Source organism: Zootoca vivipara, chromosome 5, assembly GCF_963506605.1.
Source record: "Zootoca vivipara chromosome 5, rZooViv1.1, whole genome shotgun sequence".
Classification (NCBI taxonomy): domain Eukaryota; kingdom Metazoa; phylum Chordata; class Lepidosauria; order Squamata; family Lacertidae; genus Zootoca; species Zootoca vivipara.
In genome coordinates this window covers 61,483,460-61,499,032 of record NC_083280.1, presented here as the reverse complement: position 1 = coordinate 61,499,032, position 15,573 = coordinate 61,483,460, and the positions used below count along the sequence as shown (strand labels likewise).

Genomic DNA, 15,573 nt, shown 5'->3' with positions numbered 1-15,573 from the left:
CATGACCATCTACACTTAAACAGGTTTTTTTTCCCTGTGACATTAGCAGGAAGGACACCACAGCTCTGGTCATTTTAATTGTATCTTTTCCAAAGAGTAATCAGATAGAATCTGTGTCCAGAGGGCAAGGAATCCGAAAAACTAAAACAGACATTACCCCTCCCCCCCCAATTTTTTTTTATCACCAGGCTCTGTTGTTGCAGTAAACATTTTGTGATCCCTTCTTTTCCTTCCAAAAATTTATCATTTGCCATTTCCATTCCCTGCTCACCCCACCCCTCATTTTCTAGAAAGCTAATGCTCCCCATTTGCTGCATGAAAATGCATATCTCTCAACTGTTTTGAAAAGCTAAAAATTCCTCTCCCAATAAAAGGCCAGTACCATCCCTCCTGTTCGTTTTGTGGCTATAAAACTACAACTACAGATGGTTTTAGAAACAGGGGTGGAACATCAGCTATTTGTGGAATCCGGAGAAAAAAACAGCTGGTAGAGCCACACCCTGAGTTGAAGCATTTATCTGATCTGTTTAAATCTCAAATCTTTCCTTCTACCCAAGACTTTGTTACTGGGGCCTCTCCAGACTGGCATTTTTTTCACAGGTGTATTTGGCTGCATGTTATTGACCAGGGGTTGGCAAGGCTTACCTTGCCTGGGCCGGTTCACTGCCGTGGAGCCCCCTCCGTGGGCCGGATCACAAGCGCACATGAGTGCCCGCACCTGTGATTTCTGGCATCTGCGCAGACACAATTTCCGGCTTTCCAGTGCCGCACCGCAAGTCCCCACACTGCGCTGCACTGGTTTAGTGCAATGCACGGGGACTTGCTGACTGGGTGCCTCGGTTCAAGGGTGGCTTGTGGGCCAGTAAAACGACCCCTGTGGCCCACGGGCTTTGGCTTGCTGACCCCTGTTCTTGACACAACTGTGGATTTATTCTTCTATATTAGTTGTGCTGTGATGCCTCCCCAATGCTCCCACATAATTGCGGTCTAGGAGGGCTACAGAGCAAGAAAAGTGTGTGTTTGCTGGTGGTGGGGGAAATAAACCAGAACATTTTGGTATAAAAAGTCATGGGATTTGAGCAAGAAGCTATAGGATATGCATTGATTGGAAAAGCAGTGTGAAACAACCAACCAAGCAAACAACAACAAAACCCCACACAGCTTTGCAGGTGCCAATGGCATTAAAAGCAGGATTGTATGTGGCTGCCCTGATAGCATCAAGAGCACAGCAGGTCATGATTGTGCAACAACAAGGATGTCTTGTTCCTCAAATCTTCATGAAAAGTGCCCTTATTTCAAAGGTATTTAAAATAGGTTATATCTTAGAAGGCTGGCGAAGATTCCCTGCTAAAGTGATATTTGATCTTCTTCTCAGTCTAAGTGTGAAACATTGCATCGGGTTAATATTTGCGTAAGCAAGATGATTTATTTTCAAGCCTTGGCTCCTCAAGTTCCTCCTGTAGTTTCTAATCGTCCACAACCACAAAGACCTTGAAAAAATATTGCTGACACCAAAACTTGGGGGGGGGGGAGAGAGATTTGATTCTTCCCAAGGACATAGAAACCAAAACTGCATGTTGATCCATAGTGAAAAAACTCTTGAACTAAAACATGACGGCTTTAATGATGAGTTACAAAACTGATCTCTGCCTAAGGAGACACAGCAGAAAGTGGCCAGGTGAGTCACTTGCTGCTCTTTAAAACCTCCAGGAGGTTGAATGCCAATCTGATAACCTTCCACTCTCTACAGCTGGAAATATGTTTATTAAGGATATTACCAATCACTGGGTGTTTTTTTTTAAAAAAACTCTTCATTTAGAAGGTGTGAGCTTTCCCTTTCATTAGAGAGGCTCATTACATTAGAATTGTAGGATATCCTGCAATTCTGCTCCACTGGATCTTAAAAGAGATTGAGAATTACTACAAATATCTTCGAGGCTCATCTCGGAAGCAGGGTTCCAGGAAGGTAATATTAACAATAATCGGCATTAAAACCATGCAGTAACGGAAGGCACTTCAAAACCTTGTAGGCACATATTGACACGGGGAGGGTGGTGAGTGCGAAAGATTCCAATTTTTACATTCCAAAGCAAAACAAACAAGAACAAAGGAGAAAAGGAAAGAATTTGAAAGTCTGGTTAAAAGCAGATCAACTGTAAAGCAAACTGGTGCAGGTGGTTGCTGCATGTTGAATTCTCTTTAATATAATTTAAAATGTCATTTTAGAAAAGATATTTGGAGGCTTGTTGATAGGCAGTGGATTCTCTGGTGGTTCCACTTCTCCTGTAAAGGCAGTGAAACGATATTCCTGGTTTATGTCTCTTTTCAGATCTGCTAGCTGCTGTTCTAGGTTTTCAGCCTGTGGCAGGAAACATAAAAAGCATGAACACTAGAGTTGTTATCACATTAACAAGGCTAGTGCCTAACTATTCATTTGTGTCTCAGTCTATTGCTGTACAGTGGACCTTCCGAATATGAACTTAATTCATTCCGGGGGTCCGTACGTACCCCGGAAAGTCCGCATCTAAAGGCACCGCTTCTGCGCATGTGCACGGCGCGATAGAGCGCTTCTGCGCATGTGGCGTTCATAACCCAAAAGTTACGTTACCCGAAGGTAACGTAACCCGAGGGTCCACTGTATTTGTGAAACTGGATTCCAGAGCTAAATGGTTCCTACACTGATCCCCAAATCAAATAACTGAATCCAGAGCAACCTTTGGGCAATAAAGCTTCAAAGAAACCTTCTGCACAACTCAAAACTTTGCTGCCAATACCAATTTGAGAGGGGTAGCTGTATCAGTCTCTTGTAGCCTAAACAACACGGGGTGTCTGGTGGCCAATAAATTTATCAGGAATTATCTTTCTTGCCAGAAGCATGGAAATGTTAACCTCATTTGGCAGAGAGCTGCAAAGAGGTCTGACTTAATCTAAGTGAGTCTTGCAAAGCTCCTCTTGCTTGTTATGCAGATCAAACTTACACATGTTTACTTATAAGTAAGTCCCACTTAGTTCAATGGGATTCACTCCCACAGAAACATGTACATGACTGCAGCTTTATTAACCAACATAAAAAAATGTAAGACCCCCTAAGTTTTTGCCAGCACTTGAGCATAAACTTACTGGAACAACAACAACAAAAAAGAATTATCATGATATTGAATTCAGGTGTATGCCCAAATCTGATTTGCTGCCAGATGAATGAGGGTTGGTGACAGGTGACTAGCAAACCCTAGTTTTGCATTGTATCTGAACCAGGGAAAGTATGTTTTGCAGAAACTGTATTTTATTTATAACCAGAACTGCAGAGCAAAATTTGAATGTGGTTTGCAATTTTGATTTGTAGTGTTACCTTGACAATATTGGTATTTCTAAAGTAATCATGTCCTTCGCAATAACTTCTGTGGCACACAACTGTCTCCGGTAAAAATCCCTGCAGTGATACTTCATTGAACATGTATAGAAGTTATATGAGTTAGACTCATAAAACGGTAGAGTTGGAAGGGACCACTGAGGGTCATCTAGTCTAACTCCCTGTAATGCAGGAATATAATAATAATAATAATAATAATAATAATAATAATAATAATAATAATAAATTTATTCTTTATACCTCATCCATCTGGCTGAGTTTTCTCAGCCACTCTGGGCGGCTCCCAACAGAATATTAATAGTGATGATGATGATGATGATGATAAAGTGATAAAACATCAAACATTAAAAACTTCCCTAAACAGGGCTGCCCTCAGATGTCTTCTAAAACTCAGATAGTCTTAAGCATTCATGAGCAGATCTAGTAACAATAGGAAAGCTACGGTTTTGTTTCTGCTTGGGTACTATTTCTTGTTTCTTCTTTTTTGTGTTTTATTTTACTCTGGGGACTTGTAATTTTGTCCTTTTTATTTTTCAATAAAGAATATAAAATGAGGATAGCCACGGTCCGCACCACCACCCCCCAAAAAAAAACCCCAAATGGAGCAACAAATGTAAAAATGCAACCTACAATCTCATAGTCTTGTTTTGCTCTCTCCATATCTTCTTGAGGGATCCCTGTTAACCTTTTTCTTCTTTCTTTCATCATTTGTGTGTGCTGTCTGATGCGGTTCTCCACTTCCTTGCGTTTGGCTGCTCTGAAACAAACAGAAAAGAGTACATCAGGAATATCTTTCTAACAGTAAGAGCTGTTTGAAGTGGAGCAGGCTCTCTCGGGTGGTGGTGGACTCTCCTCCTTCCTTGGAGGTTTTTAAGCAGAGGTCGGATGGCCCTTTGTCATGGATGCTTTAGTTTGAGATTCCTGCATTGCAGGGGGTTGGACTAGATGACCCTCGGGGCTCCCTCCAACTCTGCAATCCTCACGAAGAGTCGGACATGACTAAACGACTAAACAACAACAGATAACAAAACATCAAAAACACTAAACTGTCTGAAAACCCAGAGATTATTTCAATCTGTACACAGTGGAGCAACCGGTGTGTGTGTGTGTGTGTGTGTGTGTGTGTGTGTGTGTGTGTGTGTGATGGTACCATTGTTTTAGAGAGCAAGCCACAGAAATATTGTCACATAGTTCCGAGGCAGGTGGAGAAAAGGAGACTGAGCCCCAGCCGCGTGGAGGTTTAAATTGGGTAAGCCACCCCCCTGATTGACCTGATTGGTCAGCCATGGGGCGTGATGCGGCTGGGATGCCCAATGACGCGGGCAGCATTGCCATGCCCTCCACTGAACATGGGGAATGCTCGTGGCCCACCTGCAACTCCGCCCCCCCTGGGAAGGGGAGCGGTCTTCTCATTGCTGGTATCAATTGCTTTATCAGCTGCTGTTGAAGGAGAATAGCTTAAACTCATAAAAGAAAAAGAAAAAGTGTGTGCCTGCTATTTTCAATGGTGGTGTCCATTCTGAAGGTGGGGAAAGATGATGGTGTGTAGCCTGGTGTAAATTAATTTGTAGCCTGGGGGGATTAGCGCGGTGTGGACTGTCCCTGAGAATCATAGACTGTCCCTGGGACAGGTGAGGGGGCTGATCCCTTATTTTCAAATTCGAAACTTGACAGCTATGTTTTCAAGCTCTAAAAGCAGTACAGTGGTACCTCTGGTTAAGAGCTTAATTCATTCTGGAGGTCCGTTCTTAACCTGAAACCGTTCTTAACCTGAAGCACCACTTTAGCTAATGGGGCCTCTCACTGCTGCCACACCACCAGAGCACGATTTCTGTTCTCATCCTGAAGCAAAGTTCTTAACCCGAGGTACTACTTCCGGGTTAGTGGAGTCTGTAACCTGAAGTGTTTGTAACCCGAAGTGTTTGTAACCTGAGGTACCACTGTATTAAAAAGTTTTTCTACTCCCTGAAAACACCCAACTGTGAGAAGCCTCAGAACACCAGGAAAATATCTTCGGTGACTGATGTCGGTATGTTGCAGGAAAAACAAGTATCAAGGTATCTGTGGCATAAACTTTTGTGGACTATGCACCCGCACACAAACGCAGGGTATAAAATTGTGGGCTTTTCTGTAAAGGATGGAGGCAAGTGGCCGCAAAATGTGAGGGCTAGAGTCTGTAATATTTCTACATAATGCAGGATTAAAAGTAACTGGCATTACAGTTTCTAGGTTCCTCTCCCCACCCCCACCCCCGCCAATTGCTAACTTGAAAATGCTGAGCCTTTGACTGAATTGTCCTCATAAAAACAAAACATTGTAACCAGTTGTGCTGCCCTATTATGGAAGCCATATAATGTGGGCAATGTAATGAATGCCACCTCCCTGCCCAACCACCCTCTTCAGGCTTAACAACTTTAGATCTTTCAGAACTTTCAGAATATCTTACACAGGATCAACACATTTCTTTCTTTCAGAATATGACAGGTGTTTCTAATTTAGTATGATATTTGGGTTCCCTATCTGGATGATGTTTTAGTGCATTATGAAATAAAGATGTGAATGAGGAATCAAAACTGAAAACAAAAGAAGAGTAAGAATGTCTCGGAAACTTTTTTTAAAAAAAGGTAAAAATAGAGCTGGCTGATCATTGTTGCTGAGAAGTCTGAAGGCAGGTGGGGCTGGAATGTGACAGAACTGCTATCCCGGTCCCCTAATGAGAAAATATTTGCAATGCATCCTTTAGTACAAAAAGTAAATGCACCATGGGGGTTGAATGAGTACTTAATGGTTTAAAACAGGCCTGGGGCTACAGCATTGGCCTAGGGAGGGTGTGTGGTGGTGGGGAAATACACTTTCTTTTGAAGATCACACCTGTAACTAAAACATTACTCATCTGCATTCCATCTTACAGTAACTTTGGACCTAACACAGGAGCAGAAAGAGAGGAAGGAGGTGTGAGAGCAGTGTGCTGCTCCAGATGCGGGGCTCTATTAACAGGACGTTCCCAGTTGTCCAGACCCCATACACCAGATGCAGGGAACATTGGGCCCTCTAGATGTTGCAGAACTACAACTCCCACAAGCCACAACAAGCATGGCCAATGGCTGGGTTTGATGGGACCTTCGGCTTAGCAATATGCAGAGAACATCTTTGTTCTCACCTTAACTCGTCTGTCGTTTTCATTAAGTTTAGGGTCATCTCCATTTGTTCATCTTGCTTGCTTGTTTCTTTCCAGTCTTCCAGCTTGTCCTGATTCTTCATATTGTCTGTTGCGTAAGGTGCATTTCGAGAAACCTAGAGGAAAGGCAACATATTATGGCATTAAAATGTCAGGGGGCGGGAGGAGAGGCAGTAACTAGGGCTGCCAAAAGATTCAGCATTGGACATGCCTGGGCTCCCGTGCTTTAAACTATGTCAGAGCAGGGAGAATTTCACCAGATGCAACCTATCCCATTACTACTGAAGTTATATGATTAGGATTTTTTTAAAAAATAAAAATAAAAGTTTCACCTACTGAATTCCTTGTTCACCACAAGAGAAAGAGCAAGGGCCCAACTCCATACTGAATCCGGCAACTTCAATACTATTGAATCTATTCCCTCATCACAACCTTTTGTTTGACTGTCTGTGGCCATTACTTCTGCCTCTGATCTCTTCCTACTGCAGCCTTCCATAAGAACATAACAAGAGCCCTGCAGGATCAAGCCAAATGCCCATCTAGTGTAGCATTCTGTTCTTACCGTAGCCAACCAGCAGGACCTGAACGCTAGAACAACTTTCTGCATTTGCAGTTCCCAGCGACTGGTATTCAGAGGCCCACTGCCTCCAGTGGCGGAGGTGGGGCATAGCCACTGTCGCTAGCAGCCACTGACAGCTTTATCCCCACATGCATCTGTCTAATCCTCTTTTAAAGCCATCTAAGTTGGCTTTAAAACTACGGAGCAAATTCCACAGTTTAACTATGTGCTGTGTGAAGCACTTTATTTGTCTGCCCTGAATCCTCCGACATTCTGCTTCGTTGGATTGCCCCCAGTTCTAGTATTATGCAAGAGGGAGAAGACAAAAAACCAGTGTCCACTTTCTCCACACAGTGCCTAAAGCTGGGACCCAGACCTTATAGGTAGCAGATAAACAGCACTGCCAGCAACTGTCGCATCCGGTAACTGCTAGATGAAGTCCTATTGGAGGTTAATCTCGCTACTTTTCACCCAGTGAGCAAAATTAGCCAGCACTTCAGGTAAAGGAGGCGTGAATCGCTGGCACCTATCCCCATTTCAGCCTGTGCGGCACAATGCCCGGTTTACCCCTGGGAGGCCTGGGTTCAAATACCCTCTCAGACATGAAGCTCCGTGGATGACTTTGGGCCTCCCTCTGTCTACCACACCTACCTCACAGGGTTGTTGTGAGGATAAAAGGAGGCTTATCTCCTTGGAGGAAGAACAAGCATGGTGCTTTAAAACACACACACACACACACACACACACCCCACACCACACCACACTGCCACTGCCTGCTTCATATGAAGATTTACTTCTCACCTTAATTAAAACAATACAACAAATATAGCACTATAGTAAATAATATAGTATATATATTGGGCATACTCCTAGCAGTATTGGGCAGCACTCCTAGTATTGGGCAGCACTCCTAGTAGTATAGCACTATAGTAAATAATATAGTATATATATTGGGCATACTCCTAGCAGTGAGCATGATTTATTGTCCCTGGAAATCAACTCTATATTAAAACATTTCTGAAACCGCAGTTTCTTAATAATGGAAGTGACTAAAAACTACTTCGTCTTTTATTGCAACTGGACCGATACAACATGTGTTGTTCTTGGGTGGGTGGGAAGGTTGTGGATTTGAATGCTCAGAAAGGGCGTGTCAGTTTCATAGTCGTTGGATACGTCACTGGTGCTCAAAGGTGCCATTTCCCCCTTGCATTTCCCTCCAGTCCAAGTCAGAACCTTTGCACGTCCAGCCACACCTCACTCCCTTTAGAGAAGCCTGTTCTGAACCAAAGGGCCGGTGGTAATGAGTGGACATTTGAGAACAGCCTGCAATCTCAACACTGTGGCACCCAGCCTTGACCCCAGCTTCCAAATTGTTGGCACTGCACAGTTTCTCCGGCAACTGTAGGACACGGCGCGCTTATGTGGGAGGCAATACAAAGGTGACTTGGCTGACATCCAGGATAAGCAGCTGCGAAAAGATGGTGTTCCCCACTGGAATTCGCCCTAGGGTTGATGTCACAATCAAGAGGCTTTGGTGAAGAACACTCTGCATTCTACACTTTAATTGCCATTAACCAAGACAGGGGAAGCAGGGCCTCAGATAGAACACTCCTCTTTGATGGTGGGTGGCAGGCGAAGAGCCACAGGATCTGAATTTCCACCAGCTCTCATGAATCAGGGGACATCATCATACACATCTTAGGATGCTCAAGGCTTACGAAGTCCTATCCTATCATGTGGTGTACCTCTACCTGCAGTGAGTCACATACCCTATTGCAACTGAACTTGCCTAGTCAGGTATTCTGTCCGAGGGCAGGTTTTCATCTGTGTGTGAACCTTGATTTCTTCCCATACATCCAGGGGGCATAGCTGAACTGTGCAATCTCTGTCTCTTATGACCTTAACGGTGGGCGACTGGAACACCATGGAGCTGAATGCCACCCCAAAGCAATGCGAGGAGCCACGGGAAACTGACTGCCTCTTCTCTTACACAGCAGGCTGCTTCAAGTCTTTAAGGAAGCCACTGAACCAAAAACCTAAACTCCCAAAGGGATCCTTCGCTGCCAAAAATAGCAAAAAAGGAACATCAACCAAATTACTAAAGGAAGGAAGAAACCACTGTCAGAATTACCGTATTTTTCCAACTATAAGATGCACCCCCATGTATAAGATGCCCCCTATCTTGGGGGACTCAGATTGTCACCAGTCCACCCTCAGCACAATCCACGTATAAGACGCCCCCTAATCTTTGCCATTATTTAAAAGGAAAAAAACCCTAGTCTTATACATGGAAAAATACGGTACCTCTTCTTCTATCTGTGATCAGTTAGAGAACAGACTGCTCTCCTTGCAACAAGAAAAATGCTGCACATGCAGACATCCCCCATATTAGAGGAAAATATGCCTCTCTACTACTCCTCATCACTCACGTAGGACTTTAATCTGTCAAGTGCTCTACAGCCCTCATTGTGCTTTCCTTCACAACAGCTCCCTGAAGATTTCCCATTTTATAGACAAGGAAACACCAGAGACAGTGATGCCAACCGGAAGAGGACAAACCTAAATCTCCCAGAAGAAAGCCTAGTTCTCTACCCAGTGGACTACATCTTGGCTTTTGAAATAAGCCAACACCAGAGTTGTGACCAAAGAGGAAAGCCATCTTGAAACAGGCTTGTTAAATAGTAAGTACAGTACTGTAGCCCAAAGTGGAGGTTTCCCTATATGGGGGAGATTTATCTCACTCTGTCCCACTTGTAAAGATGTCCCTTATGGCAACAGCCCTACTGTAGCTGCAATATGTAATGCAGATTTTTCTGATCCATCTAGGGCAGGCATCCCCAAACTGCGTCCCTCCAGATGTTTTGGCCTACAACTCCCATGATCTCTAGCTAGCAGGACCAGTGGTCGGGGAAGATATGAATTGTAGTCCAAAACATCTGGAGGGCTGAAGTTTGGGGATGCCTGATTCAGGCTGAAGCAAAGAAATCTGGAATACACACAGGGCCACGTGGCTAACAAAAAGGCACTTTGTTTATATTTGCTCATTTTGTCAGACCTCCAATAATAGAAGCAGAACTTTCAGATATAACCTTGACTCACAAAGCTATTTCCAAAAAGAAGTCCTTGATCCTTCCCATTTGCCATAAAATAAATCACATTGCCTTTTGATAAACAGTCTAAAAGAATGTGTCAGTGACGTTCAATGTAAAAGCTTTTGATGAAACCGAAGCTATCTCAGACCTTATCAGCTCTTGAAGACTTCACAAAGAATCCAAGTTTGTTTATTTACAGAGAAATGTGTTGTGTGAAAGAGCTGGAATGAACACATTTCAGTAAGTGAAAGCTTTAAAAACATACTGTCTTTAAAAAAAAGACTGTATTTTTTGTGCTTTATAATACAGTACTGGCATCCTGGCAAGGTCTTAATGCTTTAATAAACTGGGAAATGTTAAAGCATCTTTTTTGTTAAAAATGCAAACAGCTGTTAGTAAACAATGAGAAACTAGAGAATAAACACATCCATTTTTGTACTCTACATTAAAGCATTTGTCTTACATGAGATTAGAAAACAAAGCTTTTCCATACAAAGAAAGTGATTGTTAAACTACTCTGGGAATTGTAGCTCTCAGGGGAGTAAGAGGTCTCCTAACAACTCTCAGCACTCTTAATATATTACCATTCCCAGGATTCTTTGGGGCGGGGGGGGAGCCATGACTGTTAAGATGGTATCATAGTGCTTTAAATATATAGTGGAGATGCTGCCTCTAATGGTCCTATACGCCCAACCCATGGCACATACTTCAGCCAGTGGTCTCCACTGACAGCAACAAGAACTCCCAGTAATTCTGGGCTCCTAGATTTTTCTAAATCTAAGCGATACCAGTTTGAAGTTATTCTGCCACTATTATGAAAGTATTTCATATGATACTACAATTAACAACTTTCCCATCAGATATATTCTTTGAAACCAACATTAGTCTGAGCCACGTTCCAGGATAAGCTGGGGCAATTGGTGGTAGACACTAGACAGTTTTTTATATATATTTTAGCTCCAGAGTTTAGCAGAATGAACTTTGTTATCCAATGCTCCCTGATCAGCATCTTGCTGCAAGTTTATTCAATAAGTACATAACATTAGCAATGTTACACAGCCCTCTGCTGGGCAAAACTTGGGTCCACTTATGTAGGAAGCTGCCAAGCTGCTGTGTTGTTGTTTAGTCGTTTAGTCGTGTCCGACTCTTCGTGACCCCATGGACCATAGCACGCCAGGCACTCCTGTCTTGCACTGCCTCCCGCAGTTTGGTCAAACTCATGTTCGTAGCTTCGAGAACACTGTCCAACCATCTTGTCCTCTGTCGTCCCCTTCTCCTAGTGCCCTCAATCTTTCCCAACATCAGGGTCTTTTCCAAGGATTCTTCTCTTCTCATGAGGTGGCCAAAGTATTGGAGCCTCAGCTTCACGATCTGTCCTTCCAGGGAGCACTCAGGGCTGATTTCCTTAAGAATGGATAGGTTTGATCTTCTAGCAGTCCATGGGACTCTCAAGAGTCTCCTCCAGCACCATAATTCAAAAGCATCAATTCTTCGGCGATCAGCCTTCTTTATGGTCCAGCTCTCACTACCATACATCACTACTGGGAAAACCATAGCTTTAACTATACGGACCTTTGTAGGCAAGGTGATGTCTCTGCTTTTTAAGATGCTGTCTAGGTTTGTCATTGCTTTTCTCCCAAGAAGCAGGCGTCTTTTAATTTCGTGACTGCTGTCACCATCTGCAGTGATCAAGGAGCCCAAGAAAGTAAAATCTCTCACTGCCTCCATTTCTTCCCCTTCTATTTGCCAGGAGGTGATGGGACCAGTGGCCATGATCTTGGTTTTTTTGATGTTGAGCTTCAGACCATATTTTGCGCTCTCCTCTTTCACCCTCATTAAAAGGTTCTTTAATTCCTCCTCGCTTTCTGCCATCAAGGTTGTGTCATCTGCATATCTGAGGTTGTTGATATTTCTTCCGGCAATCTTAATTCCGGCTTGGGATTCATCTAGTCCAGCCTTTCGCATGATGAATTCTGCATATAAGTTAAATAAGCAGGGAGACAATATACAACCTTGTCGTACTCCTTTCCCAATTTTGAACCAATCAGTTGTTCCATATCCAGTTCTAACTGTAGCTTCTTGTCCCACATAGAGATTTCTCAGGAGACAGATGAGGTGATCAGGCACTCCCATTTCTTTAAGAACTTGCCATAGTTTGCTGTGGTCGACACAGTCAAAGGCTTTTGCATAGTCAATGAAGCAGAAGTAGACGTTTTTCTGGAACTCTCTAGCTTTCTCCATAATCCAGCGCATGTTTGCTATTTGGTCTCTGGTTCCTCTGCCCTTTCGAAATCCAGCTTGCACTTCTGGGAGTTCTCGGTCCACATACTGCCTAAGCCTGCCTTGTAGAATTTTAAGCATAACCTTGCTAGCGTGTGAAATGAGCGCAATTGTGCGGTAGTTAGAACATTCTTTGGCACTGCCCTTCTTTGGAATTGGGATGTAGACTGATCTTTTCCAATCCTCTGGCCATTGCTGAGTTTTCCAAACTTGCTGGCATATTGGGTGTAGCACCTTAACAGCATCATCTTTTAAAATTTTAAATAGTTCAGCTGGAATATCATCACTTCCACTGGCCTTGTTATTAGCAATGCTTTCTAAGGCCCATTTGACTTCACTCTCCAAGATGTCTGGCTCAAGGTCAGCAACCACACTACCTGGGGTGTATGAGACCTCCATATCTTTCTGGTATAATTCCTCTGTGTATTCTTGCCACCTCTTCTTGATGTCTTCTGCTTCTGTTAGGTCCTTACCACTTTTGTCCTTGATTATGGTAATCTTTGTACGAAATGTTCCTTTCATATCTCCAATTTTCTTGAACAGATCTCTGGTTTTCCCCATTCTATTGTTTTCCTCTATTTCTTTGCATTGCTCATTTAAGAAGACCCTCTTGTCTCTCCTTGCTGTTTTTTGGAAATCTGCATTCAGTTTCCTGTATCTTTCCCTATCTCCCTTGCATTTTGCTTGCCTCCTCTCCTCCGCTATTTGTAAGGCCTTGTTGGATAGCCATTTTGCTTTCTTGCATTTCCTTTTCCTTGGGATGGTTTTCGTTGCTGCCTCCTGTATAATGTTACGAGCCTCCATCCATAGTTCTTCAGGCACTCTGTCCACCAAATCTAAATCCTTAAACCTGTTCCTCACTTCCACTGTGTATTCATAAGGGATTTGATTCAGATTGTATCTTACTGGCCCAGTGGTTTTTCCTACTTTCTTCAGTTTAAGCTGGAATTTTGCTATAAGAAGCTGATGATCTGAGTTACAGTCAGCTCCAGGTCTTGTTTTTGCTGACTGTATAGAGCTTCTCCATCTTTGGCTGCAGAGAATATAATCAATCTGATTTCGATGCTGCCCATTTGGTGATATCCATGTGTAGAGTCGTCTCTTGTGTTGTTGGAAGAGAGTGTTTGTGATGACCAGCTTGTTCTCTTGACAGAACTCTATTAGCCTTTGCCCTGCTTCATTTTGAACTCCACGGCCAAACTTGCCAGTTGTTCCTTTTATCTCTTGATTCCCTACTTTAGCATTCCAATCCCCTGTAATGAGAAGAACATCCTTCTTTGGTGTCATTTCTAGAAGTTGTTGTAGGTCTTCATAGAATTGGTCAATTTCACTTTCTTCAGCACCGGTAGTTGGTGCATAAACTTGGATTACTGTGATGTTAAAAGGTCTGCCTTGGATTCGTATCGAGATCATTCTGTCATTTTTGAGATTGCATCCCATTACAGCTTTTGCCACTCTTTTGTTGACTATGAGGGCCACTCCATTTCTGCTACAGGATTCTTGCCCACAGTAGTAGATATGATAGTCACCCGAACTGAATTCGCCCATTCCCTTCCATTTTAGTTCACTGATGCCCAGGATGTCGATATTTATTCTTGTCATCTCATTTTTGACCACATCCAGCTTACCTCCACTCATGGTTCTTACATTCCAGGTTCCTATGCAATATTTTTCTTTACAGCATCGGACTTTCCTTTCGCTTCCAGGCATATCCGCAACTGAGCGTCCTTTCGGCTTTGGCCCAGCCGCTTCATCAGCTCTGAATCTACTTGTACTTGTCCTCCGCTCTTCCTCAGTAGCATGTTGGACGCCTTCCGACCTGAGGGGCTCATCTTCCAGCGTCATAACTTTTATATGCCTGTTGTCTTTGTCCATGGAGTTTTCTTGGCAGGGATACTGGAGTGGCTTGCCAGTTCCTTCTCCAGGTGGATCACGTTTAGTCAAAACTCTCCACTATGACCTGTCCATCTTGGGTGGCCCTGCATGGCAAAGCTCATAGCTTCTCTGAGTTATTCAAGCCCCTTCGCCACGACAAGGCATTGATCCATGAAGGGGGCCAAGCTGCTGTAGAAACCCTATTGTGCAAACAAGACTATCCAATTAGCTAAACCCTCTGTGTGTTTCCCATGCTGGCCCATTTCACTGCAAGCCTGGGAAGAAAACTGGAAATCAAATCCCACATTAGCTGTAAGGATCGCTTGGTGACAATAGGCACGTTCTTAGTCTCCTGACAACTCAGATGGGTAAAGGTAAAGGACCCCTGGTCGGTCAAGTCCAGTCAAAGGCGACTATGGGCTTGTAGCGCTCATCTTGCTTTCAGGCCGAGGGAGCCGGCGTTTGTCCACAGACAGTTTTTCGGGTCATGTGGCCAGCATGACTAAACCGCTTCTGGCACACGGAGGATCGTGACGAGTGCCAGAGCGCATGGAAACACTGTTTACCTTCCCGCCACAGTGGTACCTATTTATCTACTTGCACTGGCATGCATTCGAACTGCTGTGTTGGCAACAGCTGGGACAGAGCAACGGGAGCTCACCCCGTTGCAGGGATTCAAACTGCCAACTTTCCGATCAGCAAGCCCAAGAGGTTCAGTGATTTGGACCACAGCCCCACCTGCGTCCCTCCATACTCAGATAAATAAGTAGAACCACACCACAGGCCTAGCTTCTGAGGTCACATGGCTTCTTACCCCCCAACTCTATGTATCAAGCCTCAGAATTCCAGCTCCCATGGAAACCTAGAGATCTGTGAATATAGCCTTCTTTGTCTCAACACATGGATACTGGAGGGCAGGACCAAGAAGCTGTGTGACCTTGGGTTAGAGTCCATAGTGTGCTCCTGCTGTCCCTTTGATTGTGTGGAGCCTCTTCGTATTTAGCTCAGTGGGTAGAGCATGAGATTCTTAATCTCAGGGTCTTGGGTTCGAGCCCCATGTTGGGCAAAAGATTCCTGCATTGCGGGAGGTTGGTCCTCTACAGCTCTGCAAATCTATGATTATTCACACAATTAATGTGTGAGGGTGACTTCTGTCTCCCAGCCTTAGTCCTTCCTGCTTCTCTGCTACATAGGGATAATAACATTGACCTATCTTGCA

At 43.8% G+C, this 15,573-nt stretch overlaps 1 protein-coding gene across 3 annotated transcripts in view; it reads right to left on the bottom strand.

Annotated features, from left to right (window-relative positions):
* Nucleotides 1–1,169: 1,169 nt before the first annotated feature.
* Nucleotides 1,170–15,573, bottom strand: part of LRRC27 (leucine rich repeat containing 27) — a 40,792-nt gene continuing 26,388 nt past the window's right edge. Inside the window, exons 9-11 of one of the 3 annotated variants that reach the window (XM_035138413.2) lie at nt 6,531–6,664; nt 4,001–4,127; nt 1,170–2,359 (exon numbers count right to left, since the gene is read on the bottom strand). In XM_035138413.2, coding sequence (XP_034994304.2) covers nt 2,210–2,359; nt 4,001–4,127; nt 6,531–6,664 — 411 coding nt within the window. In that variant the 3' untranslated portion in view covers nt 1,170–2,209. The remainder of the gene's footprint in view (nt 2,360–4,000; nt 4,128–6,530; nt 6,665–15,573) is intronic. The other 2 variants (XM_035138414.2, XM_035138416.2) reach the window with 2 other exon arrangements.